The sequence below is a fragment of the Odontesthes bonariensis genome, chromosome 6 (genome assembly GCF_027942865.1).
Source record: "Odontesthes bonariensis isolate fOdoBon6 chromosome 6, fOdoBon6.hap1, whole genome shotgun sequence".
Lineage (NCBI taxonomy): Eukaryota > Metazoa > Chordata > Actinopteri > Atheriniformes > Atherinopsidae > Odontesthes > Odontesthes bonariensis.
Genome location: NC_134511.1, coordinates 38325836 through 38353190, shown reverse-complemented (window position 1 = coordinate 38353190; position 27355 = coordinate 38325836). Strand labels below are relative to the sequence as shown.

At 40.4% G+C, this 27355-nt stretch overlaps 4 protein-coding genes and 2 non-coding genes across 10 annotated transcripts in view; 2 read left to right on the top strand and 4 right to left on the bottom strand.

Moving 5' to 3' along the window:
* Window positions 1-4113, bottom strand: part of mctp1a (multiple C2 domains, transmembrane 1a) — a 135914-nt gene extending 131801 nt beyond the window's left edge. For all 4 annotated transcript variants that reach the window (XM_075468735.1, XM_075468737.1, XM_075468736.1 and 1 more), the window contains exon 1: window positions 3494-4113. In XM_075468735.1, coding sequence (XP_075324850.1) covers window positions 3494-4027 — 534 coding nt within the window. In that variant the 5' untranslated portion in view covers window positions 4028-4113. The remainder of the gene's footprint in view (window positions 1-3493) is intronic.
* Window positions 4114-7721: 3608 nt separating this feature from the next.
* On the top strand, window positions 7722-20826 carry fam81b (family with sequence similarity 81 member B). Its single transcript, XM_075469170.1, is given in 8 exon segments — window positions 7722-7765; window positions 8293-8497; window positions 9504-9563; window positions 9565-9622; window positions 10781-10819; window positions 10822-10944; window positions 16610-16789; window positions 20735-20826. Coding segments are annotated over 8 exon segments (801 nt in total).
* Window positions 8393-27355, bottom strand: part of skic3 (SKI3 subunit of superkiller complex) — a 35755-nt gene continuing 16792 nt past the window's right edge. Inside the window, exons 40-43 of one of the 2 annotated variants that reach the window (XR_012769945.1) lie at window positions 27037-27166; window positions 22861-26908; window positions 15920-16005; window positions 8393-8491 (exon numbers count right to left, since the gene is read on the bottom strand). Coding sequence is in view for 1 of the 2 variants with exons in the window: in XM_075468733.1 (XP_075324848.1) it covers window positions 26828-26908; window positions 27037-27166 (211 nt within the window). In the remaining variant the exon portion in view is untranslated. Of the gene's footprint in view, window positions 8492-15919; window positions 16006-22667; window positions 26909-27036; window positions 27167-27355 lie in introns of those variants that run through there. The other variant, XM_075468733.1, reaches the window with a different exon arrangement.
* On the bottom strand, window positions 22014-22086 carry trnaf-gaa (transfer RNA phenylalanine (anticodon GAA)). The gene has a single exon. It is a non-coding gene; the product is annotated as a tRNA-Phe (tRNA).
* On the top strand, window positions 22129-26674 carry LOC142383052 (uncharacterized). The gene is made up of 3 exons (XM_075469169.1): window positions 22129-22350; window positions 22889-23602; window positions 25454-26674. Exons 2-3 carry the CDS (start codon window positions 22937-22939, stop codon window positions 26174-26176), a joined length of 1389 nt encoding a protein of 462 aa, XP_075325284.1. The 5' UTR covers window positions 22129-22350; window positions 22889-22936; the 3' UTR covers window positions 26177-26674.
* Window positions 24604-24677, bottom strand: trnai-aau (transfer RNA isoleucine (anticodon AAU)). The gene has a single exon. It is a non-coding gene; the product is annotated as a tRNA-Ile (tRNA).

The window sequence follows — 27355 nt, the reverse complement described above, 5'->3', positions numbered from 1 at the left end:
ATTTTAAAGTAATTAGGATGAGCTGTGCAGAAGAAATAAGACCAGGAAAGGGAATTCATGACTGAAAACTGGAAGCAGAGTTCTGTGTCTCATAGTAACAGCTATGTTATTGTGTAATAGATACACTGTGTATAATATCAGTAAGCTTGGAAAAGTTGTACAATGAAATAAACTCTAGCATAGCAATGGCAGCCAGAGTCACAGCATCAGTTAAGTTTTACTTCAGATTGGCTATCCTGAAACGAAAACGCTGTACATTTCCAATGCAAAACCACAGAGTGCACTGTACAGATTATTATAAAACCACAAACGCACTATATAATATTCATGAATTTAGAGCCAGCTTGGCTCACTGGTGTTAGACCATCATAGGGTAATTAGTCCAGCATTTCCAGAGTCTGCCTTGATGAATACCTGGGATAAACAGTTCACGGCTAATCCAAATGCTAATAATGTCTTAAGATGTGCAAGAGTACAAGAGTGTCAAGCATTTCCCATTTCAAAGTACCCCAAACAGTCTCCATTGCAGACAGATCAGGACTACAGGCAGACCAGTTCAGTGCATGGACCTTCTTCTTCTACAGCCACGCCTCTGTGCTGTGTGCAGAAGATGATTTTGTATTGTGCTGTTGAAAAATGCCCCTGAAAAATGTTGTCTTGAAGGCAGCATATGTTGCTCTAAAACCTCAACGTATTTTTGTGCATTAATGAAGCTATTGCAGAAGTTCAATATGAATGATGTATTCTCTCATATCTGCTCATTGTCTGGTGTTTGGACTTCTCATCCTGCAACACTTTGTAACTTTCATTTTCCCATGCTGTCAAACTCACTTCAGTCTTAATTTTTTACATCCAAACTTTTCATTTCCCCTTCAGGCTGACTTTCGCCCAACCTGCCTTCTCCCCATGTCCATCTCTTCCTGATATCAGAAGAGTTTCATCTAAAATATCTGCCATCTCCTATTTCTGCTCATCCACCACCTGCGTCTTCTATCTCCTTCACTCATGTCAGGGAGATGATGCATTAGAGCCTTATCGCCACACTGAAATATTTTCAAATTCAGCTCTTGTAAACTATTACATTTTGTAATATCTTTTCAATTGATGTCTTCTTACTGAAATGGTGCCTTCAGAGAAGTAAAAAACTACCTTTGCACAGATACAGCCCCGAGCCATCACAGAGCCTGGCTTTTGGATTTTTTCCAGATAATAGTTAGGGATGGTCCGTCTTGTCTTTGGGAGTACATGAGTGTTCATTTCTTACAGACTACATGGTGTTCATTTCTTCCAAAAAGACACTAAACATCGGTTCAACTGATCACAGTATGTGAGTCCACTTTAATGATCCATTCTCAGCCGCCTCCAAGAAAAAACTAGTCAATGGCACCATTTAACAAGTTGAACATAAGACTTCTCTTTTAACATAGTTAAGTTGTAAGTGCCATATGTGAATGCAACCTTTTATTGTCGTGCCTGAAATATGTTTCCTAAAGAAATCATAGAAAAGCAGAAAAGGTCAAATGTGCTGACTTATTTACCAATGTTAACTCAATAATGAAATTACTTCCAGAGCTTGGCATGAATCACTTCCACCACCCACTTTCAAACTGTAAAACTGATTTGTGGGTGCTCTGTTTCATATTTTCTTATTTCATTTACGAGATTATGTCATGAAGCTTTACATACTCTCATTTTAGTACTGAGAAAATGTATGCAGTCATGTAAAACTGGGTTGTAATGGTGCATCTGGTTTGGGTTAGAAAAGTGTTAAGACAGTACACATGAACAGCTTCAACATGCAGCATGAATGTTCAAGAATGCCCATGACAATTCTGGGTATTTACTTAATTCTTCAGCTAGATTATCAGCCAGTGTGTTGTGACACCGTGTGTTTACTTCACTCACTTCTTTTTCATAGAATGCTCTATTATTTCCACTCAGGTATTAAAGCATGTCCAATCTCGCCTGATCTGTTCTCATCTTTTCATCTTAATCATCCTTCTGTCACTGCACAGCATTTTCTCAACTATTCTCATCTGACCTCATCTCAACCACTTCTAATAACTTCAATTTACTTCACTGACATTTTTTTCAATTTTCATCACCCATCCTCTCATACCCTCTTTTGTCATTTCATCTTCCTCGAGCTTTATTAAATAATGGACACCAATAAAACTGGATGCCTCAAACACGTGACTATATATGATGAAACATTATAGTGTTTACCACTGGCTTACCATAACTATCTTATTTCAAGTCATGCGGAAAATCAAACAAATGTCTAACAAAAGCTCGGATAAACATGGCAACAAAAGGAGGAAACTGTAGTGAGAGATGAAGGCTAAAACCTTTTTTTAGTGAAGTGAGGTCTCTGCATATTATTTAACTACAAAGTGATGTGATGAAGCAGCAAAATCAATTCTAATTAAGTCGATAATACCTACTTTCTTATACCTCTTCAGCTGAGTATGCTGCACTTTTCCTCGAAATTTATAGGAGAGATTTTTTGCCAACTTCAGTTAGGAGAAGTGTGCTTATATGCTAAATCACTTTTAGACAGAAGTCTGGATGATGCTCAGGGGTAAGTCTGGAGCACTTACAAAGTGGCCATATGGAAATCTTTGCAATAACTGCGGCCACTTAAACACAAAGCCCACACGTGCCTTATCACATGCTTTATCCCCATAATATCATATCAGCCTGTCTGAAATTCGATGATCTGCTTGTAGATTGTGAACATGTCTACAAGCAGGTGATAGCATAGCTCCAGTTATGACACTCAAGACCTAATATTTCTTTTTCTTTTAGATAATGGTTATCTTGGGACAGCCTGACTCAGCATGGTGAATGATGTGGAAACCCACCTGCCATCAGGCACAAAAAAAAAGAAAAGAAAAGAAAAAAAAAGAATGATGATCCTTCGAGCATGCATTCAGTCTGTGTCTACAGGCAAGGACACAGTGACAGATGGACTGTGAAGCTGGGGGATAGTCCCTATACTGGATGAAAAGGATTCAGCAGGCAAATAGATCCTGGTAGACATCAGAGAATGTAGCCTGTTTTAGAAATTCTTTTAGGGAGGCTTTAACTGAAATGAGAATAAACAGTATGAGGTGAAGCATGGGGTGAGTGTAATAATGACTGCATTCCAAGCAAAGGATGCTGTATAATGTAAGCTTGTTGTTTGGTTTTGATGATCACATGAAGGTCTACACTGCCACTCTGACTGTGGTAGTACTATGGCTAAAACAGTCCTGCACGCTACAGGATGGAGTAAAGAAATCGCTTGACTGGAAAATCGATGAATGCATCACATGATAGGAGCAGTGAGGACGTCGCAAAGACACATCGTGAAACTTGTCAGCTTTTTTAAAATATACATAATAATCAAGTCCAGTTCACCATTTACATTTTTCCATATTTACAATAAGCTTACATGGGTGTAATGTGTTATATGTTATATGCGTTTCGTACTGCATGACTCTTTACTCACAGAATCACTTGCGTTTTTACGCAGCTGCTCCTCCTCTCCCATCACCGCGTTCGAATCCACCACCAGCTTCTCGAAACACGCCGACCCGAGAGAGGAGCTCTTCTGTTGGTTCATCATCAACTGGGATACCTGGAGTTTGGGGCTTCCGTGGGCCATCAGCTCTGGCTTGCTCCCTGTGGCTCCAGAAGCTATGCCAAGGGGCTGTAGCAGAGTCTGCCCGCCTGAGCTCATGCCCTGGGCTGCGTCGCCTCCACCAGACTTATCTCCTTCAAAAGGAGCCGGTGTTGAACAGCAGAGGTTCGGTTGTGACGACGAAAATACCCGATCCAACTGTTTCTTTTTCCTCTTAAACATCCACAGCCCAGACTCCTTTTTGCTGCCCTCCGCGCCCCCGCCACCGCGACGCTCCGATCCCAGTTTAGGACTCAGCCATGGCTTGGTTTTCCCCTGGAAATTCTTCCACATCCTTCTCTGGTAGGACAGAGACTCTTGTCCCTTAGCGGTGCATTCAGCTTTGGGTGATTTTTGCTCCATGGTGCCTGTGCAGCAGCCAGCCAGCCTGAGCACACTCTGTGTATTGGACGGATGTCACAGTTGAGCTGGTGCAGCTTGGGTGCACTTCCACTGATGATCAGTTTAGAGCGCCAAGAAGGAGACGCATGAAGTGATGATGAAAAGGTTGCCAATCTTAAAACGAACCTTGCAAAATGCCTTTGCAGACCCTGTAAATTATTATGTCACGCCGTGCAGTATACGTTCGACAGAGAACAAAGAATGCTATTGAAGTTCTATCTTACCTCAGAAGTTAAGTTTAGGAGAGCATTAAATGACCCCGGCTAAATTTCCTAAGATTTAAAATCCTGCGCTTGGTTGTCTTAAAGTCTCTGCTCTGTCCCCAGTGTTTAAGCAGGGATGAAACAAACTTGCCTATTAATTGTAATACTGTATTCAAATGAAGGACGAAGGGTGCACCGCGCCTCCCTCTGGCCGACCATGCCATTTGACTGGATAGTCTGTACGGTGCTGGTTGTGTAACATACCCCTCGGTGCCTTAGAGATGTTTATGATTCGTGTTGTGGATCTCCTGTCACCTCAATTTCAGTTTATTTCTTTGCACTTAGACACTGCAAACGTGTGTGATATTTGCATAGTGGTTTGGACCTTAAATTTACTTCCAAAATGCTAAACTTTAAATCTAAAGGTGTGAGGTTTGAAAGACTCGCTCTCTTTTGTGTCATCTGCATGTTTCTGCACTGTGTCTGGATACATTTTCCATGACAAATAGGTCAGGCCTCACTGAATGTTATCAACCACATGCACCCAGTAAGCAGGCAGCACAAAGAATGCTTTTAGCTGCGCTGCTCTGATGTGTAGAATAACTCATTATATCCTCCCCTCATGTCTCTGTTTCAGTGACTGATTCTGCCTCCTCAGTTAACACTGCCCTTAATGTCATAAACAAAAGCAATAAAAAGCCTATTTCTAATTCTAGCGTATATGTTAAAAATGCAGAGAAGGTTGAAAAATATTCATTCATCTGCAAGTAATGTTGACAAAATGTAAAATTGAGCGAGTTGCTAACCAAGGCCTTGTTCATGTGCTACAACCTTGGCATCACGGTGATGATGGAGGTATGAGTAATGCTGGTTATGCTTTGTGTTGGGGGATCTTTGCCTTGACCCTGGTAAAGCAAAGATTATGCAGTTATCAGCTCTCAGCAGTGTGTGAAGATTTATAGCAACACTGACTTCAACAATCAGTCGTGTTTTTTTTAATGATAGACATCTTTGGTAATTGTATATATATCAAGAATGGGATGAGCAGCCAGTGACAAGTTCCATTGTAGCTTGGGATATATTTACTTGATATCTCATGCCATCCAGTGAAAGGAAATACTTTAATTACAACCTGTTGGCCAAATAACTGGCCTGAACCCTTCTTTCAGTTAAGTAGATGGAGCTGTGAGTGTACGAGCCAAGCAAGTCCTGTCAGCCGTAAGCTTTTCTACTGGGCTAGTGTGAAAACTGATGACTCTGCACTGAGAGGGCCTTGGCTTATAAAGATCCCAGTCCTGTTGATAAGAGACTAATCTACAGCTGCATATACTTGTGGCATATCTGCTGCATAGACACCTCAGAACCTTACAATGCGCTTTCCCACCAAATGCAAGGGCATATAATGCAGCTCACACTGTTTGATATTGTAGGGTTGGTGCTGGTAAATGAGACATGATTTGTCCGTTTTCATTATGACTTTATCCCATAATGTGCACTTGATTTCAATTTTTGGGCTGTTCTATTTATTTTTGGAATGTTTCCACTGTAGTCAGTCCTTCCTTAGATTAAGCACAGGTGCTTTGTACTTGTGTACAGTGACATGATTTACTGAAAATATTTAAAGAGCTTTACCCAAGCAGCTACAGGGCAGTGTTTTGAAAAGCCTCGACTTAGATTTTTTTTTGTATTTTAAAATGTTTCCAACAAGGCTTAAACCTGTAACCTTCACCATACTTACTGTTTTCATCCTCATACTGCAGTAAAGAGCAGAGTCATCAGTTCTATGTGCAAATGCTATTTCCTCGTATTGATGCAAACAGAAATCCACTAATTTTGAATTGCTATTAAATGAATTTGTAATTTATGTTGTTGTCTCGTTCGTCTCCATGACATAGTTGCGTTGTACTGCCGTTATGCGCCAGGGGCCCATATCCGTCTTCGGCGTTGGTTTTCTTGTCCCAGTTTTCCCTCTCGAAAGCGACTTGCCAGCCAAGGCTGAAGAGCATCCCCTACCCTGGTTTGTTTCTCCGAGGTTTTCCTTCCCTAGGGCTCCTAACCTGCATGCTTTTGATGGTGGGAGGAAGCTGGAGTACTGGGAGAGAACCCAAGCATACACGGCGAGAACATGCAAACTCCACACAGGAATTGAACCTGGAACCCTCCTACTGTGAGGCGACGGTGCTAATCACCACACCACCATGCAGCCTATTAACAGTATAATGTTGTACTTATCTTGTCAAACAAAAAATATCTCTGTTCTTCAAATATTGGTATTTTATAAAACGGTTAACCCATTCCAGTGAAATGGGAGTGTTAATTGTTTATCAGCTATTTGTTAAGTTGGCAATATCCAACTTTGAAAGCCATGCTTTTAATACTTAAAAAAAACATGCCTGTCTCTCAGTTGGATTTTCTTTTATAACTTATTTCAGAATTAGATGTCCATCCATCCATTTTCTATACCTGAAACTGTTGGGTCGTGGGGGGGCTGGAGTCTATCCAAGCCATCATTGGGCGACAGGCAGGGTCCATCACAGGGCCACACAGAGACAAACGACCTGACACTGACAATTTAGAGACACTGTTTAACCTAACAAGCATGCTTTTGGATGGTGGGAGAAAGCTGGAGTACCCGGAGAGAACCCACGCATACACGGGGGAGAACATGCAAACTCCACACAGAAAGGCCCCAGCTGGGAATTGAACCTGGAACCCTCTTGCTGTGAGGCGACGGTGCTAACCACCACACCACAGTACAGCCCAGAATTAGACGTCGTCTAACAAAAATAAAAAAAGTATTTTAATTTTCTGTTTCTGCGTGTTGCACTTGTTGATAAATTATACATTTGGCACTCAGTGGAGTCTGCAGCCAGAGAAGAATATTTCATACAGTCTGTGGGAGGAAGCTCCTCAGATACTTTGTTTAAAATTCTCAATCGCTCTTAAATTTTAACGTTCAAAGTGAAAAGATAAAGAAGCTGCGAACTACTGACTTCTTAACTATATGCATCAAAAGTGCATCTGTATTTTCCCTCCGGTCTGTTTTTGTGAGAATTGTTTCCTAAGTTCTGCTGAGCCACATTTATCACTGTTCACACTCATAGGTCAGCAAATAGTTTGGTTTGGCCAGTTAAGCTGCTCACCACGACAATGCATCTATGCTGGCAAGCAGGCACACCCAATTCAATGACACTAAGTGACAACACAAACACATCAACTCAAGAGCCGGCTGAGGAGAAGCACCGCCCAGTGAGTGTTTGGATATGTGAAAAGAGAAAACACTATTTTTCCCTGATGTGGATTGCATATCAGCTGAGGAATATAATATGATTGTTCTACTCATTTTTCACCTTAAAAAAAGATTTTAAAAATAACAAGAGACATAAATTTAATGCATTTAAGTGAAACTTCCACAATTCATGCAATGTGTGTTTACTTTATAGACGAGAAGGATGTCAAATGAGTTAAAGCTCAAATTGTCTCATAGTCATAGCAGATAACATTTTTGATTCTATTTGATTTTTTTACTTACTGTGAAATCTTTTACATTATATATATTATTGTTTCTTATGTTTCTTCCCTCCTGGTTCATCTGGGTCTCTAATTCAGTTTTTAAATCAATCGGTGCTTGACAGGAGATAAGTTCTGCTTCCCCCAGTTGATAGAAAGGAAATAAGGTTGAGAACCTTTCGAACACTGCTGTGAATCACATTGATGAAATTAGACCTTAATCCACTGCAGCCTCAGGCAGGGTGGCACAGGGACACCAAGACATGACCCGAGAGCATGAAAACCTCTGCACATAATATCATCCCATCTTCACGGTCCCTCTGGCTGGATGAGTGCTTTGTTGAATTGAACTGTAAAATAATGTATTTTCTCCTTGAATGAGTTTACACGCCGCCAACATGACTTGACATGACGTGTGACACGTGGTTTGCATTCTTCAGTTACCAAAATTACAAATACAAGTATTTTGACAACAAAGCTTTTTTTGCTTTTTATTTCCTCATTGATATTTCTCGATGTGTTGAGGGGTAGTCGAAGCAGTCAGGACAGAACTCTGGCTGTGCTGCTGGAGCAGGCTTTCAGGATCAAAGAGGAGATGGCAGCTGGTCTGCAGTCCAACCATGGCTCTGTCCAACTCGAAGCACTTTCCCGCAAGCTGCTGGAGAATTACATACTCACGGGCTCATGAACTGTGAAACAGTTCAGCATGGACCTACAGGTACAAGAGGATAGATTTTGGTGTATGCACTTAAATATACTGACATCAATTTTGCTTGTTTTGTGTGGAACCTGTTATACCTTCTTGTGTGGGATTGTCTCCTCTTTTTGAGTATATTCTATATAATCTCTTCTGTTCATTTCATTAGATTTTATGTTGCAACACGCTTGCACAGATTCATGCCCACAAACTCCCAGCTGATTTGATTGCACCTAATAGAATGGTGTAGTGTCTGAATAAAGCCTGCCTGACATCTCATCAGCAGCAGCTCATGCACATTTCATCTGTATAATCACAAAAACGAATGATGTGCATAGTGTTTGGTTGAAGAAACACTGTCAAGTTAGGCACTTAAGAGTAGCCTTTTAATATCAGTCCGATTTATTAGTTCAAAGAGCTTGGAAGTGTGACTCCTGAATCAAATTTGAGGGTGTTTGGAGTCATCTGCGACAGAGCAGAACATTAAGCCACACTCTGATAACTGTCTTATTGAAGCAGGGCACCAAAACGAAATACACAGCTTCATTAGCGCTTTGCAAATGGATCATTAACATGATTACAGGGTATCATCATCTGAAATATTACAAGCTGATTAAGCCTGCATAAGAGGAGGTAACAGGCTAAGTTGTGAAGTGAATACTCGGCTTACTCAAATAAACGGCACATCACTGTTACTGTTTGCTCTCATATGAGGCCAGAGAGTATTCTTTGATGTTGAGTATTGCACACATGTGAAAGGCCTATCCTGAAGAGTAATCATTCAAACTAATGTGATTATGTTATTTTTGCTAATGTGAAATTGTCTTTCTAAGCAAATGACATGAAGTAGTTCCAGTTTATTTTGATAACGACAGTATAGAAAACAATAGGTGAATTAAACAATATTACCTATGGTTTTCTGCCACATCCAAGTAAATGACTGATACTTTTCACATGAACTTTCTGCTAGTTGTTCCTTCTGAAAATAGGCTTTATATATCAGATATGCTGCCCTTGTGCTGAGCAGGCACTGTTAAGATAGATGGCCCAACTGGGCTCCGTTACTTCTGAAACCACAGAAGCTGTTAAAAAAGCTGGACCAGAAAATCGTGCCTGGCATTAGAGACCTGAGAGGAAGAATTGGCAGCTATGTACACAAGTCCTGGGTCTAGCACTGTATTCAAATACTGAGAGACAAACTGAACAGTGTGAAAAATACAACATAGAATTATTTTGATGAAATAATCTTCCTTCCCTTATTGATACCCGACTTCTTTTTCTCCCACTCTTGTGACTGAAACCCAGCAACTCTTCACAGTCTCCCAACTTTCTATTAGTTTTGGCATACAGACACTGACATGCAATTATTTTATTCCCACCATCATGAAGTTTCTAAGCTTACGTACACTTTGGATGGTGATTAGCACTTGCTCGTTATTCAGTGTCTGTAGAGATCGCAGTTATTAGATTGGATTGGTGAAAGGTTTCATGCTGTGATGCTATGTAGCAACCATCGCTGAATAACTTTGATCTTTCCTGGCTTCCACGGATATATGCATCTTCTGTAGTTTGATTTGTGAATAGAGACTATATCACACATGTTGTGGGTTTTTTTGCATCAGTTTTGCATGAGACTGGAAATTGCCTGTGACTGAACAAAAAGCTAATTTATGGACCAATAAAAGCGTCAGAAAGAACTCAGCTACTCCATTTACTGACCTTTTGCATGTTCGTCATAAATAATCACTAAAGGCAAGTGTTTTTAGATAAAACAGTGTTTGCCACAAGGCATGGCAGTAATTAGATGCTGGGGTATCAGAAATAATATATACAACATATACATAATGATAGGTCTGACAAACTCAGTGAGAGAGAGTCTTTGCAGGCTTAATTATGAAATCTCAAACCAAGTATGGGGAGGAAGAGATCTCTACTGCACTGCTGATAAGGGTTAGAACAGTTTATTCTTATCACTCAAACTGGACACAAAATATAGTTGCAATATTTTCCGAGTGCTGATATATGAGATCTGTGAAACAGATTTTTCTCATTTGACTTGTCTTTATGTTGCGCCTGCACTTTTGATTAGCAATTCATTTACCATTCATTTATAGAAAATGTGTTTGTTAAGTATAGACTTTCTTTAAAATGTAAGCTGTCATCAAGTGCAAGTCAAAGTGAGTTTCAATTTGTTCTGTGCCATGACATGATTTTAGTATGAAAAAAAACTGATTTTCTTTAGATTTTTGCTCATGTCCTTTCGTGGTCTCTCACCAGCTCTCTATGCTTCCACCTATTACTTCTGGTGTGATGCCAGCATCACCAAGCTGAGTGCTGATGTAAGCAGCAGATTATTAGATGGCAAAAGGAGGTTATATAGCTCAGGACAGCTGTGGATATTCAGCTGAAAGAGCTGGAGGTTAAGGCAGAAAAACATTGCATCTGTGCTGGCAAAGAGTTTAGCAGAAGTAAAGCAGCAAATTAACAGAAGCAGTTACAACACCAGTGATATGCAGAAAATCTACATTAGTCTTTAAAAGTCAGTTCATTGTTACTGTTTGAACTCCTCGTCGTCTCTCTGAATCCACAATATCAAAACCTATCATAATGTAGATGATGCATGGTCAGGATGGTATGTTGCATATTGTGATCTATGACAACAGCCATGAAATGGCTCTTGAGAGGGTAACTTATGTAACTTATGTTAGTCAGAGAGTGCACCACAACATTATTTCAACAGTTTACACATGATTTCAGTTCAATTTTCTTCAGGCACGATGCACGTTGGTTGTCTCCTGACTGTCTCATTTTTGCTGGTGGCATCCGCCTGTTGACTGTTGTATGTCTCCCCAATTATTTCAAGCTGTAGAATAAATTTAGTGCAGACATTTAATGTGCACAGATGGCAAACTCCTCCTACTCAAACAATGCCCTATGTTTTCATACTGTATCACTAACAGATCACTTCCCAAATGCAAATATCTAAACATCTACAGGACAAATTATCACTGGGGGCATGTTAGCATACTTGCTGGCATTAGCATTAAGCTCAAGGCAAGACGTTGCCTAAGTATAGCCTCCAAGACCCTGTATGAGTCGCTGGAGTCGCTGCTTGATGTGAGTCATGCATGCACTGTAGCAAACTAACCCTCCCCCTACCCTTTACTCCAATCACGACACTTTACAAACAAAAATATGCATCTGCCACTGAACAACAACTCACAGACCAACTAGCAAGGCTGAAGATTCTGAGTGTTATTCTTAGATTTCTTAAATATGCTTGATTACCTTTCGTAGCAAAATTTGCAACTATAATCTAATCAAGCACACCAATCAATCCACAGGCTGAACTGTGAAAAAAGATTAACATGTCATTATGTTTGTCTGTTAGTTAGCACAATCAAAATTCTGACCAACTGCAAAAAATAACCTTACCCTCTCCAAGTGTTTGTGAATTGGTCGTGTTTTCTCTACTCTTTGATGGATGTTTATAGTTGTACTTTTTTCTTAAGACTTTAAGAGATGTCTAAGTTTGTTAGCTTTGTTTCTGTTTTGTTTATGTTTGCCCTTGGACATAAATTAATTGCTTAGTTTGTCTTGTAACTTCTATTTATGTGGTAATTAATGTTTTTAAATCAAAAAAGCCTTGTAAAACCCATTTTTCTACAAAAAGACTCTGAACACCTGAGGAAATTCAGAAAAACTTGACAGTCATTGCCTACCAAAACCATTTAAAAGCATACTTTTTTATATATTCAAAAAGTGTTATGTGTCGTCATGTAAACAGCATTCAGATCGCTGCAGGTCTGAAAGGGAGATGCACACACATGTTCCAATCAAACTTAAAGGATGTGTTTGCTTTGACATGGTGGTGCAGTGGGGCACCTGACACTGACCATGACACCTCTATACCTTGAATGCCATCCATTCATCAATCCGCTCTCTGTTTTTTGCTGGAAGACGTGCCCCGTTGAAGCCAACTTTTGCTCTTTCTCTGCCGGATAATACTAACACTCCCACACCATGTTGAGCTGGGGATTCATTTCAAAAGTCTCTTACCAAAGAAAGTGTTCTGTTTCGTGAGCTTAATAATGTGATTCATCCAAAAGCTGCATGCCCAGAAGTAATAATAACTTGACAATATGCATTGTGTATTTTAAGATTCATCTAGGATAGGATAGCTGGCTGTTTGGTTAGTGAATTGGAGGCCTTTTAAAGGCGAGTTCACAAGAAAAAGAAATGAGATGTGAAAAAAAAAAAAACAGCAGAAATGTCGAGGACCTCATAAAAAAAGAAAAAAAATGTGATAATTGACAACCACTGACATCCATATCTCATAAGGTCGATATTAAAAAAAAATACTAAAAACCTACCTCACAGATCCAGCCAACACTCAGTTCTGTTGGTTTCATTGAGTGGTAAATCACTGATGGCAGCACATTAGCTGTGGACCAATGGCCAAGCATGTGCCATAAAAATAATTGAAAATGCAGAGAAAGTGGGTCACCGTCATTATTCCTTGCCCTGACTGGCCATAGGAGTGCTGCAGTGACAGCTCGACTCAGCAGAATGCAGCAGAAAGGGTAAAGGTCAGAAAATCAAGATGGCACCATGAGGTACTCCAGCATCACATAACAACATCCGTTTGTGTGTTTTACCAACAGCAGTTCCACCATGAACTTGGAAGACAGGAGGAAACATCAATAAAGGATTCTGTAAAACGAAGGATCCATGTTTAATCTGCACAGTTGGCACAACCAAACACAGCGACCTTTGCTGATACTAAAACAGGCAAGTGGCAGTAGTTAATGAAAGTAAAGTAATAGATTAAAAAACAGCAAATGTGACTTAAATACTGCTGGAAAGATATTTGGATTACATTTGTTGCAAGGCAACAAATCTTATTTGAAAGTCCTAATAATACAGTACATGTTGATATCAAAACGTTTAATCTAATGGGACTTTGCCTTTATACACTTTTCTTAACATAACTTTCTGATGTTTGCTGTGTATGCCGATAATTGTGTTGCTTGGTTGCTTATCAAACATGATCCCCAGCAAGTTGCAGCACTGTTTATAACATTCAAAAATGTTGTGGATCTGCAGATGAAATGACCATGTGAAAAGAGAAAAATATTAAAACAGATAATGCATATCTGGAAGGTTTTATGTCATTATGTATAATGTAGCCGATATCTCTGATAGGTGTGATCATGTTGTTGAATGCATTGTTGGTTCTTTGTGACCAAATAATTTCCACAGAATACATACAATGATTTCAAAAAGTCTTTCTATCATTGCTCAGCCTACAGGGCCCTTTGGGAGATCTTCACTATTATTGGCTCTTTGGTAAATTGTCACGCCCACGTGCCTTTTCCACATGTTTTTAGTTTTATCATGTTTTAGGTCTTGGTTTTTGAGTTCATGTGTAGTTAGGTTTTGCCATTGTTTTTCCCCTCACGTCACTTACCAGCTCATTGGTTTCAATCACTTCACCTTGTTTTTCCCCTCAGCTGCACTCACTCTCCAATCACTCCCAGCCCTCTATTTAGTTTCCAGTCTACCCTGTCATTTTGTGAGATCCTTACGGATCTACCATGATTCCTGAGTTTCCCCTCGTGCCATGACACCACGTATCAAGTTAAGTATTTATCCATGCCCTGTCAAATGTTTTGTTTTGTTTTTCCCATAGTGTTGTTTTTGTGTTAACCACGTATTGTTTTTTGCTAAATAAACCCAGCTTGCTTTTTGAAAGTCCGCATCCGTGTCCTACCTCACCAACCCATCTTGACATAAATATTGTTCACCTTTTCATTGATGGCTTAGATACACGGAGACATACGAGCTGTAAGGTCTTGATAAGTGCAGCTTTGCCATTGTCGAGTTATTAAGAGTTTGTCTGCCTGAACTCAACCAGGCTTGGCACAGAGGACACAGGAGTCAACCCAGTTACTTAGTCCTTTCATTTATTTGACTTTTGTCTCGTACAGCTCAGAATACCTCTGGTACAGCTAAGCTATTTCAGACCTCACCCGGCAACAAGAAATTCTGTTTTCTGATTGGCTGAGAAATTCTATTTTGTGATTTTCTGATGGGTTGCTAAATCAAGACAGCTGTACCAGAGCTATAGTTCTGAGCTACACTAGCGCACAGTAACCTGCCATTGACTAGTTTATAGTATAGGCCATTAGAATTTCTGTGCGAAGAAGTTGATAATTTCTCAGCGTGAGAAATGGCATGTGTGGCGTGTGAACTTGTTGAAATGCGTGTGTTTCACGCTCATTGCGTGAGACTTGAGAGCCCTGGTTCTGCCACACTGAAATGCTGATGCAGAGAGTTTTTTTTTTTTTCCATGGTGGGGCTCAATAAAACCAAGACCAGGAACACGTTGGCTCTGAATGGAACTCTGTCATCCATCATGACTGAAAATGGCTGACAATAGCCGCTTTCGGACTGTAGGAACCTTTGGCAGTTCTAATAACCTTTTAATCCGCGGGGCCGTTTTCTCCCGTGTTCGGACATACAGGAACTCGGGGCTTTCTCCCTTAGTTCCTATAACTATTTAGCTCCTTCTCAGAGGTCGGGTCTTTTCATAGTTCTATAGAACTAATCTAACGGAGGTGTGTGGTGGTCGGTAGCTACGCCCCATGTCATGCTATCACGGCTGAAATGTCTCCTCATATGACACAGACACAACCGGCGGGTGTTTAATAAGTTAAACTTACACTGGTCTCATTTGTCTGCAGCGCTCTGCTCTCCTTTCTTCCTTCATGAAATAAAAAAGTATTGTCTCCTGACTCTCTCTGTGAGCTCTTCCAGCCTCATATTAGACGCCTGATGTGATTGTCCATGATTAATATCACCATCATGCACACCATAAACACGGTGGCCTCCCCGCTCTCCATATTAGCTTCTTGGTGGTGTTTTTTCTACTCTCCTTACTTTTGCCATTTTGTTTTGTGTTTGAATGTAGCGCTAAACGGCTAACGGCTAACACGTCACTGAAGCAGACTGCGCGCGACGCATCAGTCCCTATCAGGTCCCGACTCATGTGCGAATGCAGACTGAAACAGAAGGACAGTTATCAGAACGAAATTCGAGGAGGGTAGTTCTGATAACTACTTTCTTAGAACGGTCTGTCCGAAAGCGGCTATTGAGCCACAGTGCTTTAAATGGGAGCCCCCAATATCAGTCATCAAGCATCAAAATCTGCCACAAACACTTACAACACTTTGCATAAGACTTTGCATACCTAAAACAATTTATTTTAAAATATAGCAGAATTTAGTGTACAAGTGAAGATTTGTGATTTTGGTATAAATAAAACAATTTCTTTGTTCTTTAAGTAGCTAGTTTATGGCTATGGGATACTACTGCAAGGGAGTAAAAGCCAATCAATGAAGGTGCTTTTTTTAATATTACCTCTGAAAGCCACGTGTTTACCTGTGCAGCCATATTGAAGATATGTGTGTCACCATCCATTCACAACAGATGACTGAGATTCTTTGCAGTTGTAGCCCGCTGTGTGTCTGTCAAAAAAAAAAACAGTTGAGGAGCCAAGATTCTTATGTTAAATTAGTGGACATTACCTCCGAAGTCATGCCTGCATGGCTGAATTAGGCAAAACATTATTTCCTAAAACATTTACATTAAAATCTAATGTACAGCATGTGTTTTTGGCATTCAAAATGATGCCCTTTGCACTTCTTGTCATTTCAGGTTCCAGGTTGTCAGATAAGATAAAGGCTGAAGAAGTGGACAGAACAACAGCTCAACAGCTTTGTTCAGATGTATGCACAGAGCAGCCTACAGCTCCGCTCACTATTACGAGATAAAATGGTTCTGTACACATATTTCAGTACAGCACATATAAACTGTATCAGTAGAATATGTAGGGCACACACAATTTATGTGAGGTCGTGCACATACTTTATGTTCCTACATTAAGTGTTCAGTGCTTATAATATATGTATGTATACACACACTCTAGTTAAATTAATTACAGGTAAAATTGTTGCTTCTTTTCTCAGTTGCCAAAAGCAGCACAAGCTGAGGTTAGAATTTAAAACAAGCGTGGACAGATCCCAGAAACCTTTTTTATGTGTGTGTGCTCTGTGTTCATGTCTAGATAAGGGGACCGCCTGCTAGCTCTGGAGGTCCATTTAGGGCAGTTTGAAATGGATCTGAACCAGGCTGACAGCAGTCAGTCTGATCAGCTGAAACTCTCTGAAGCCAAAGTCAGCAGGATAATGACCTCAGCAGAGAACAGCCTTCATCAGGAGCTGCAGCTGCTCAAACAGGAATACCACATAGGTGGGGGATCTCTGCTGCTGTCTCGCTGTCATCACTGCCCAATCACACCTGTACTACATGTACTCTGTAAAACACGTGAAAGAAAAAGTGCTCATGTGAGAGAGGTTTATGAGTTGGGAACAGGATAACAGGAAACACAAAAGATTGACCACAATGTCATAAACTGAGTTATCCAGACAGACCCCTGCAACTCAACTGATATGGTTTAGTTTAGTTTAGTTTTGCCCACATATAAGATGTTTAATATTTCAGTTAATGATGGCCAGTGACTTGACGATGACATCTTTAATTTTGCATAATAATTGATAAACAACCATTATGCAGTCGGCATAGACCAGCCCACATGCGCCAGAGTCAACTTACAACAAAAGTGTAAAATTGTCTGTGTATTTTGTTTGTCCTGTGCACAGAAGTGCTTCATGTAGTTACCATCCATACAAAGGAATACACAGCCATTGAGCAAGCACAGCACAGCAGCTCACCTCCCCCTCATACTGCCATTGACATCCATCTTTGTCTCATTTCCCAGGAGCCCTGGCACAAGATCTCAGACTCACCCCACTTTCAACCAGTTTCTCAGCCTCCAGCTTCTATTAAAGTGTAGACATATAGAAACGAGGTGAAACCTGCCATAAATAAGACAAGGGGTAAACTCATGTATGAATCACCACTCTCCCACTGGTCTCAGTGCAGAGGGCCACTCATTCATTGGTCTATTTTGAGTGTAGGATGAAAAGATGGAGGGAGCTTGTATGAGATGAGAGGGAATCAATGCATAATTGACGAGTGTCGTAAATTCTCAGAGCAAGACAGGCATATATTTTAAATGACAAGGTTTAAGATAGTTAACAACCCAAAGAAAGTCTGTCTGTCCTCTAACTGCTATTTTTTGCAGTACATGTGGTGTTGAGATATATATCACCTTTTGTGACATGCTGTTAACTAGAACTGAGTTGGTCCGCACAGGCAGCTTTAATCATAGATTAAAAGCAGAGGAGATCGGTGTGTGAGAGAGAGAAAAGTCCAAGCAACCATTAGGAGATTAAAAAGAACAGATGTGACAGCTCAAACCCTCCAAGACCCACAGTTATGAAACTGCAATATCTATTTGAAAGTGTTTAGTCCTAACTGTTCCTGACTTGATGAAAACAAACCTTACATTTTCCAACACCCACAAGAAAATTGTAGTCAGAGAAAAATATTAAGTTAGATGGCATGGCTGCCTCATCCTGACTCCTGGCTCCATTTGGAGACAACTTTCAGATTTTTCCTAAGATGTTTAGCAGTTTCAAAAAAGGACATCACACATGTATGATTTAATCAGGTGCAATACTGAAGAAACGCTGAATGAGCTAAACCACTTTTTGTAAATACAGTGTAACCTACTTGTGATGTATTTTTTCCTCTGTTTGGCACACTCTCAAAGTTCAATCAAGTTGTGGTTGTGTATGCAAATGTAAAGCAGAATCATCAGATCTTTTGACACTGGCAGCATGACGTCAAGCTTCACAACTAAATCTCATGGTAGAAAATTGAACGGTAAAATAAATTGTATACGTTTTACACCCTTGTCTCCCTCTGTTTATACAGGGACCCAGCCCACACGATTACTTTTAGATCCAATGTCCACTCATGTTCTGGATATGATGACTTTCAGCTGCTAGGTGTTGCTGCATGATGATGTTGCTCACCTGCCACATCCTACTACAATGCAATGTACATGTACCTTGCCCATGGTTGACTTGGTCACCTTTTTATACAACTGGCTCACTTTTGATTCCAAAATTCTCTACTTTGCTGTTTCTACTCTGTTCTCACTGATCACATATGGATGCTTCCCTACAGAGAAAAAACAGCCTACTAGCCATCTCCTTCTTGTCTTGTCCTTCTTGACATGTGGACAAATGTACCTGCTGTTTCTTGTCAGACTGAGCTCAGCTCGAACAAGCTTCCTCTGAAAACAAAAACAAACATACAGAAACTTGGACTGATCAGAGGTTTTAACTATTTGAAAGGAAGAGAGAACATGAGCAACTTCATCAAAGTTGGAGCCAACACAACTGTCTGAAATGTTAATGATAACTAAAAAGCTGCAAGCATCTGTAAGCGGGACCGAGATGTGCGTACGTTGGATGTGCGCACGTTGGATGTGCGCACGTTGGGGCATGCGCTGGATGCTGGAGCTGCAGTTCTGCCCACACGCACGATACCCTCTGCGTACGTACGAGCACATAATAACCCCAATGCGGAGGGGTTTTTGAACACTTCTAGGGGGCGCCACTGAGCCATTTTGCTCCGCCCACACACGATACTCTTTACATACGTACGAGGTCGTCAGGGTGGACGTGTGTGCCAAGTTTCATGACTTTGCGATGATGATAAGGCTTTCAAATCACAAACGCCATCACACGATTTTCACCGCCTGGCCACGCCCACACCGTTCAGAGTTTGGGAAATTTTCTCCATTGCTTTTTCCCCCCATGTCTTAAGAGTAACCTGGTCAAGTTTGAAGCTGTTACCATTAAATCTGTAGGAGGAGTTTGATCAAATGCGAGGTGTGAAAAAAAAAAAAAAGACGTTTCCAACCACCAGCAGGTGGCGCTATAGGTGGATAACACTATGATAATATGTGCGCGTTCAGGCTGGGTCCAGCATTCACCGTATGAAGTTTGGGACAGATTGGATAATGTATGTGGGAGTTATAAGCGACTTAATTTTTTGTGGCGAGTGATGGCGAGTCATCAAACTTTGAGGTGTCGCCACGGCCACGCCCTTTAAGTTTTGAAAAAGTTTCCCCAAGATTGTTTTCCCCCCATGTCTTAAGAGTAACCTGGCCAAGTTTGAAGTCTGTAGCAGCTGTATGAGGAGTTTGATCATATGCAAGGCGTGGAATCGGTCAAAAATTTCGAGCACTTTCCATCCAAAATGGCCGCCGTCCTGTGGACGTGGGACCATGGCGGCATGAGACTTTTTTGTGCGTCTGGTCATGATGAATGAGTGTACCGAATTTCGCTGTCCCACGCGAAACTAACCCCAATAAGGGGACCATTTTTAAGCATCGTAGGGGGCGCTACAGAGTCAATGAGCGATTCCCAAAAATATAAAGTTTAGATTCTTTCATGTCGTCGACTGGCAGGTGGTGCTCGCAAAATTTCAAGACTTTTCGAGCACCTTTTGCAAAGAATCGGACGGAAGACGGAATAAGAAACAGTACAGATACAATAGGGTCCTTGCAGTTTCACTGCTCGGTCCCTAATTATGACCACTGAAAAAGCAAGGAAAGATATCCATCCCTGTGTCAGTAAATCTCACAAACCAGCAGCATTCATATGAACAATTTTCACCATGACTGTATTGTAGGCGCCACATGCCTATTTTATACCTAGTTTTGAATTTGCCCCATATTATGTGTATTTGAAAACAATATTTCTTATTATAATTTCATATTGATAAGATATTTGATGTTTATCTGATTTCATGATTGATACAATTAATAATTTAGGTTAAAAACATATGTACAAGGTTAAAATGTGGATTTAGAATAATTACAGGAAGTTACATAGTAGATACTTAATCACTTTAGAACTCAGCGCGAGGTGCCTGTGACAGGGGGCATTATTAGATTGACACGGCAGGTGGAAGGTTGGTGCCTCACGGTTTTCTGACCGTGCCGTTAACGTGCGTGGTCTGTGGAGCCTTAGATTTTTTTGTAAAAGTTTAGGAGGCATATTTTCGTTTGTATTCATTTATGTTGTTTTATTTGTTTTAAAATAAAAAATACAAAACGTGACTTCGGTGGAAGATAAGTTATCTTTCTTTGGATCCTGGAACACGCGTCAGCCACAAAGCTCCAACCTATTAAGAACTTGGTTTAGTTTTTCCGAAAATACCCTACATGTATTAATAGTGCTAATAATTTGTACAACCTGCCTGTCGATTGGACAGGGTTCTTGTCTGTACATGATGCAATTGAAAGACGTCAAATCCTTAGCTTGGAGACGCTTCGGAAGAACGTCAGGCACGTCTGCAGCAAGTGACAGAGCTCAGTGACTAGTGACATCAGCTGAAGAGTATGGAGTAAAATAGCTGTCAAAAATGTTTGTGTGCATAAATTAGAAATGCATGCATATGTTTTGATGTTCGTGTGCATAAACTAGAAATGTGTGCATAATCTAGAAATGCATGCATATGTTTTGATGTTCGTGTGCATAAACTAGAAATGCATGCATAAATGAGTCCAAAAGTTTTGACATCAAGAATTACGAATTACGAGTTATGCATGCAAGTTTTTTTTTTTTTTTTTTTAAACTTTATTAGTAATTCAACAAAATAACAGTTTACAAATGTGAGCATAACGCCAAAAAGAAGATAGCCAGGGGTAGCATAGGAATAATAATAAAAAGAAGAAGATGACCTTCATGATGCACTTACAACAAGAAAGCTAATGAACACAAAGACATGTGTGCCAAGGAATCTCTTGTAACAAAAAAAAAAAAATAAAAATAAAATAAAAAAAAAAAAAATGAGGAATTATGACAACAGTTCGTCCAAAATCCCAAGTTGGGAACAGGCCCATATAGTTGTTTTTAATAAAAAAGCAAAAACAACTATATGGGCCTGTTCCCAACTTGGGATATTAGTGCACTGAAGATTATTTTCTAGTTACAGCTGCAGTACGTGCTTGTGTAGGTGGATATAATGATTTAAAAACGCCCATATAGTTGTTTTTCATAAAAAAGCAAAAACAAAAAAAAAAAAAAAAAAAACTTGCATGCGTAATTCGTAACTCGTAACTCGTAATTCTTGATGTCAAAACTTTTGGACTCATTTATGCATGCATTTCTAGTTTATGCACACGAACATCAAAACATATGCATGCATTTCTAGTTTATGCACACGAACATTTTGACAGCTATTTTACTCCATAAAAGAGGGGCTCCTGGTTTACCATCGCATCCTGAGGCCAAGGCTTGAATCAAACCCTATCAAACAAAAACTTGAGATCGTTATTAGTGAATTAACAGAATAAAATGCTAAAGTCCTCGCCCTATGTAATAATCCTTCCATATCCTTCCAATAATCATTACATATGATATTGATTTGTGCTTACACTTTGGACAGATGAGATTTTGCATCAAAATGTATAATGCCTAAGTGTTATCATTTTATTGGTTTGAATTTGAATTTAAAAAATATATTTTGATTGCCAATAAGGAAACCCCTCTGCCGAAACCCGGGATCGAACCAGGGACCTTTAGATCTTCAGTCTAACGCTCTCCCAACTGAGCTATTTCGGCTTACGTAAGTGCGTGGAACACTGATATGAACTAGCCCTACGCATCATTAAATTTATTTGTATAGATATAGATATAACAAGCGAGGTATAGTTCTATTAAAAGCCGATATATTAATTTCATAGAATACCAACGCTCAGTGGCCCGTAGAGGGATCGAACCCACGAACCTGGTGGCTTTATTAGCGTCACCTTACGTAAATAATCGCGTAATCGAAACTTACTGAACAGAAAGTAAATATTTTTAGGCTGGGAGACATTGAGCACGGTAAGGTCGGCTTTCAATCGATCTGCTTTAATAAATGTACAGAGAAACCTAATAAATAACTTAAGTTCTACAACTTTACAATACAGATGTGTTAGACTGACAGGCTGAGAAAAGACAGATGGTGATATCTGATTTGATTGGATTTTCTTGTAGACAGTCATTGGTTATCGTGAAGGTCTGCGAGGGTATGACAGCTTTATTTCTCTGGAGGGACTTACAGGGAAAACAGCCGATTCCAATAAAGACTTTACACTTAGACAGGCGGCTGAAAAAGATCAACCACAGGCGTTTCTGTCCAATTATATGAGGAAGCGAGCTCTACAACTATGCAATTCAGAGTGTTAAACAGGGCACAAAAGGCTTCAAGAAAAAAGTCCAGAAATGTGAGGTGGTAACGATACTCAAATGTCATTTTAAAATACATTTGAAATGTTGTATTGAATAAGAAGAGAACGGAATAAATGAAAAACTTGAAAACCCTGATTGGTCCATGAACTGCCATTAACTTACCAAAGTCTTGTGTTTTCACATCTAACAGAGCCGCAGATCTTTGAACTTTTTCTGTCAGCGACATTCTTCAGTTGTGATGTCCGTGCAGTTCTCTGGCTGGGAGGTGGTGGACGATGGGGCCTCTTTTCCAGGTGTGACGTTAGGTCCGTCGCAGAAACCTCAAAATCGAGGAGTCTACGCCATGTTCCACGGCACCAGCGTCGCCAGTGCGCGTCAAATCATCGCCAATGGTTTTAAACAATCGTCAGGCGGCATGTTGGGAAAGGGTGTGTATGTGAGCCGGGATAAGAGAAAAGCGGCTAATTATCCCCTGAAAAGTAACCCATCTGACCGGGTGATACTTGAGCTGCGTGTCCGTGTTGGCCGCGTCAAACGCATTGACAGGGATTTCCATACGTGGCAGTTCACCTGGAGCTCGAAATACAACACCGCTTGGGTACCCCCCAAATGCGGCATGAAATCCGTGCCCAGTGGTCTTGAGGAGGACTGTGTGTTTGACCCCCAAAGAGTGAAAGTTGTGGGCATTGCAAAGGCCCCAAACACCGCCATAGAGAAGGAGCTTCAGCAGCTTCTAGCCAAAGGATCCAACAGTCCCAGTGAAGGAGCTGGTGGGGCCACAGATGTGTGCTCCTTGTGCAAGAGAGTGACCCAGCAGGGCGCCCCCCACGTCAAGGAAGAGTGCTGGAAGTGCGGGAAAAACATCTGTATTCTCATGTCCAAGCACTTCTGTTCAGCCAGAACTTGATAAGAAGAGAGAAGAAGATGAATTTAAAGAAGAAAAAAAAACTCTGGGATCCAATTTTATTGAACACAAAATCTTGTAATAGACCTAAATTAAGTGAATAAAAGTTTTATGATCAACCATCTCTAATTTGATAAGGTTCCGTGCACAGTTCCACATGCAGGTTGTATGTTGACAGTCAACATTGTGGTACAACACTTACAGCTGTTTATATGAGTAATCTGCTATTTCTGTGATGCCAAGTTTGTGATGTCAGCAGTGAGAGTAACAAAATGGATCCAGATATATCATTTGTTGCCAAATGTTGCAGACATTACATTACCTTGCTTTGTTTGTTATCAGCCATCACTCTAATGTTTGTTTCTGAGCATGTCTTTTCATTAAAACTCCACTCATGCAGCTTTACTCTGCTAGCCGAACCAAAGTTTCTGTAAGGTAATGTCACTAAACAAAAAATGATTCAGGAGTAGGCAAGATCTAAGAACTATCGTACTTGTTCAAGACCTTCAAAAACAATATTTTTGAAAAAGATACAGAGGGAGAAAACAATTACTAAGACACCAAAAATAACCATGGAAGCACACAATGTTGAGAAAGAACTACAAAGAGACTCAAAGTGACATATTAAAATTGAACAGAGATACAATTACTGAGAAAGGAGTTACATAAGGAACGCAAACAGACAAAATGACAAAGAGGAGACAGAGAAGAAGAAGAAGGCAATGCAGAAGGACTCATAATTTATCTGTCTCAGAACTGAGCAGCAATTTATCTAATAATCACAAACCATTTCAAAGTGGAAGAAAAATTATGGAACAGAGAATATATGTAAGGTGTCTCTTATGTGTCCTTATGGCTCAAAAGTGGCTTCATTATGGTCTTCAGAAACTTCAAGGGGATTGGAAGAAAAATAAACAAATGTTGGTTTGTCAAACGTCTCTAAAGTTTAATATTTCCCACTCTGCAGTTAAATGAGTACTTTAAAAGTAAAAAGGAAAGCTTGGCCCGTACGGGGATCGAACCCGCGACCTTGGCGTTATTAGCACCACGCTCTAACCAACTGAGCTAACCGGCCAATAAGAGTGTAATTCAGAGCAGCCAGTATCAACGTACAAAACCAGACAAGCCTCCCTGACATTGTACATTAACTGAAATCATGTAAAGAGATGTATTGAACAGAAAGTGAAACAAAGTTATCGCGCTTCCACTGAACTGACGACTGCCCCCGAAGTCCCGAATACAAAGTAAGATAATAAACCTTATAATATATAAAGTATGTAGTTATGTCGGTGGATGTATGTAGATTTGACGAGTTAAAAAAATACAGCAGTAAGTCTCAGGTTGGTAATTACTTTTACCCCGTTGTTAATTGTACAGCTAAAGTTGTGCTAGCTAGAATTTGGTTATTAGTTCAGTTTATGGATTTTGTCTTTTGATAATTACGATTTAGCCTTTGTGTTTAGTTTGTGTAAATTCAGTTATGTCAAATAAAGGATTAGGTTTTAAAAATGCTATCTTGTAGCTGCAGTTTTTCATTAGACTTTATGACAGCACAGCTTGCTGTTGCTTATCATTAGAGAATTGCAGGGATTTGAGTCAAATATTTTTGGGAATTTGGGATATTGTAGGTTCAAGGTCTGAAATTAAGGTGTTTGAGAGGTCAAAGCGCTTTTTCTTCATAAATATTGTCCTGTGACAGTTCAATTGAGGCATATTTTTTTGCAGTACGCAATTAAATGTGGCTATACAGTAGTTGAGGTTTCAAATGGGCTCTGCTTGACGGTTCAAGTTACCTCCACGCCTCTTGGATGGGTTAAAATATAATCGCATTTTTGTGTTTATTCTTTGCAGAGCAGTGCATTAAGGCCCAGCATCTGGTACTGCAGCAGGATGTCACTACAGTTCTTTGGCTGGGAGGTAACCTATGATGATGACTCTCCTCTTGTGGAGCTGAAGGCAACCCAGGAGCCCCAAGATCGGGGTGTCTACACCATGTACCATGGCACCAGCGTTGCCAATGCACGTCACATTATTACCAATGGCTTTCAGCAGTCATCGGGTGGCATGCTGGGGAAGGGCGTGTATGTGAGTCGGGATAAGAAAAAGGCAGACCGTTATCCTATTGGCAGCAACCCTTCAGATCGTGTGGTGCTGGAGCTGCATGTGCGCTTGGGCCGTGTCAAACGTATTGACACGGACAACCATCCAATGCAATACACCTGGAGCACACAGGGCTACGACACTGCTTGGGTACCCCCCAATTGTGGCATGAAAGCGGTGCCCAGTGGCCTAGAGGAGGATTGTGTGTTTGACCCAAAAAGAGTGAAAGTTGTGGGCATTGCAAAGGCCCCAGACACCCTACTGGCAGAGCTTAAACAGCTTGTAACTAACAGTCTCGGAAATCCCAGCAGAGGAAATGGGGGAGCAGCATCACATGGTGGTGTTGTCGCAGATGTGTGTTCACTGTGCAACAGAAAGCAGCTGCAGAGTGCTCAACATATCAAACAACCATGCTGGGGATGTGGGCAAAACATCTGTACACTCATGACCAAGCACGTATGTGTAAAGGCTTAAAGATTTGTACAGTTGTGACACAGATCCACCTCCATGTGACCAGGCACATTCAGTAAAGCTGAATTTAGCTTTCAGAGTACAAATGCTCATCTCAGGGTATGATCATGTTTGGAGTCGGGTGCCAAAGTTTTTTCACTACTTTCAAAAGACGTAATTTGTGCAGCACGCCAAACTAATTACCGTCTCGATTTTGTCTGTATGTTGTCATAGAGGTTTGTATTAGCTGAAATGTAGAGAAACTCTCTGTAATTTCCCAATTTATACTTAAAAAATATTTGCACATAAGCATGTGTTGACGTCATGCGCCAACAAGATAAAACAATCATTTTAAACAGAGCAAAATGTATTTATTTCAGTTGGAATACGGATGTGATTTCATCACAATTTTGAAATATATAATGATTTTAATTCATTGAAATAACTTGAAGTCCTGATTGCAATGTCAGTTCAAAAAAACAATCATGGAAAGCCAATAAAGCCATATTTTTTCATATCAGACCAACTGTGTTCAGTGTCCTAAATTTCAGATTTGTCTAAAACATGCACAGAAGCTAAATTGGTGGTGATGCCTTGCCTGTGGATGAACCTGTCTAGCACCATAATTTCATAATGCAGCGGTACTGTTAATGCAAAGTGATGTGGTTGCAACATTCAAGGTGAAGAGGAGGCGAGACGTGAATGAAATTCCAGCAGTCTTTGGTCTTCATTCACTTTGGCATGTTGCAAAAGGACCTGCACACAGATAGGAGAATATGTTTTTTAGAAAGTCTGTGTTAGAAATTGGCCCTTAAGATAAAAAGCTCTTAATGACGCTGTTCTATTCCGAAGCCAATCTAGCTAGAAAACAGCTGTGTACTCACATTGATGAGTTCCGGGTCATTTTTGGCATGCAAGTGTCTGAGGAGGTACCAACTGGCTACCTGCACCACTGACATTGGGAAGTCTTGAGATGGAACAAATACCAGCCGCTCCAGAAAACGTCTTGTATCCCTGCAGAGGACAAATATGGACAACCATCCAAACATTAGTGGCATATATTATACTGCCTGTTCTGATGCAGAAGTATGTATAAATTGCCCCTAAAACACGCAGAACTGGATGCCTTCTGGTGTCATTTGCAATCCAGCCGTCTGATCCAGATGTTCATCTGAAATTACATTTTGCCGGGTCTGAAACACT

Excerpts from the sequence above, each read along its gene's own strand:
- LOC142383052 (XM_075469169.1), top strand. The coding sequence starts at position 22,937 with ATGTCCGTGCAGTTCTCTGGCTGGGAGGTGGTGGACGATGGGGCCTCT. Across the intron at positions 23,603-25,453 it reads ACTTCTGTTCAGCCAGAACT|AGCAGTGCATTAAGGCCCAG; the intron begins TGATAAGAAGAG and ends TATTCTTTGCAG.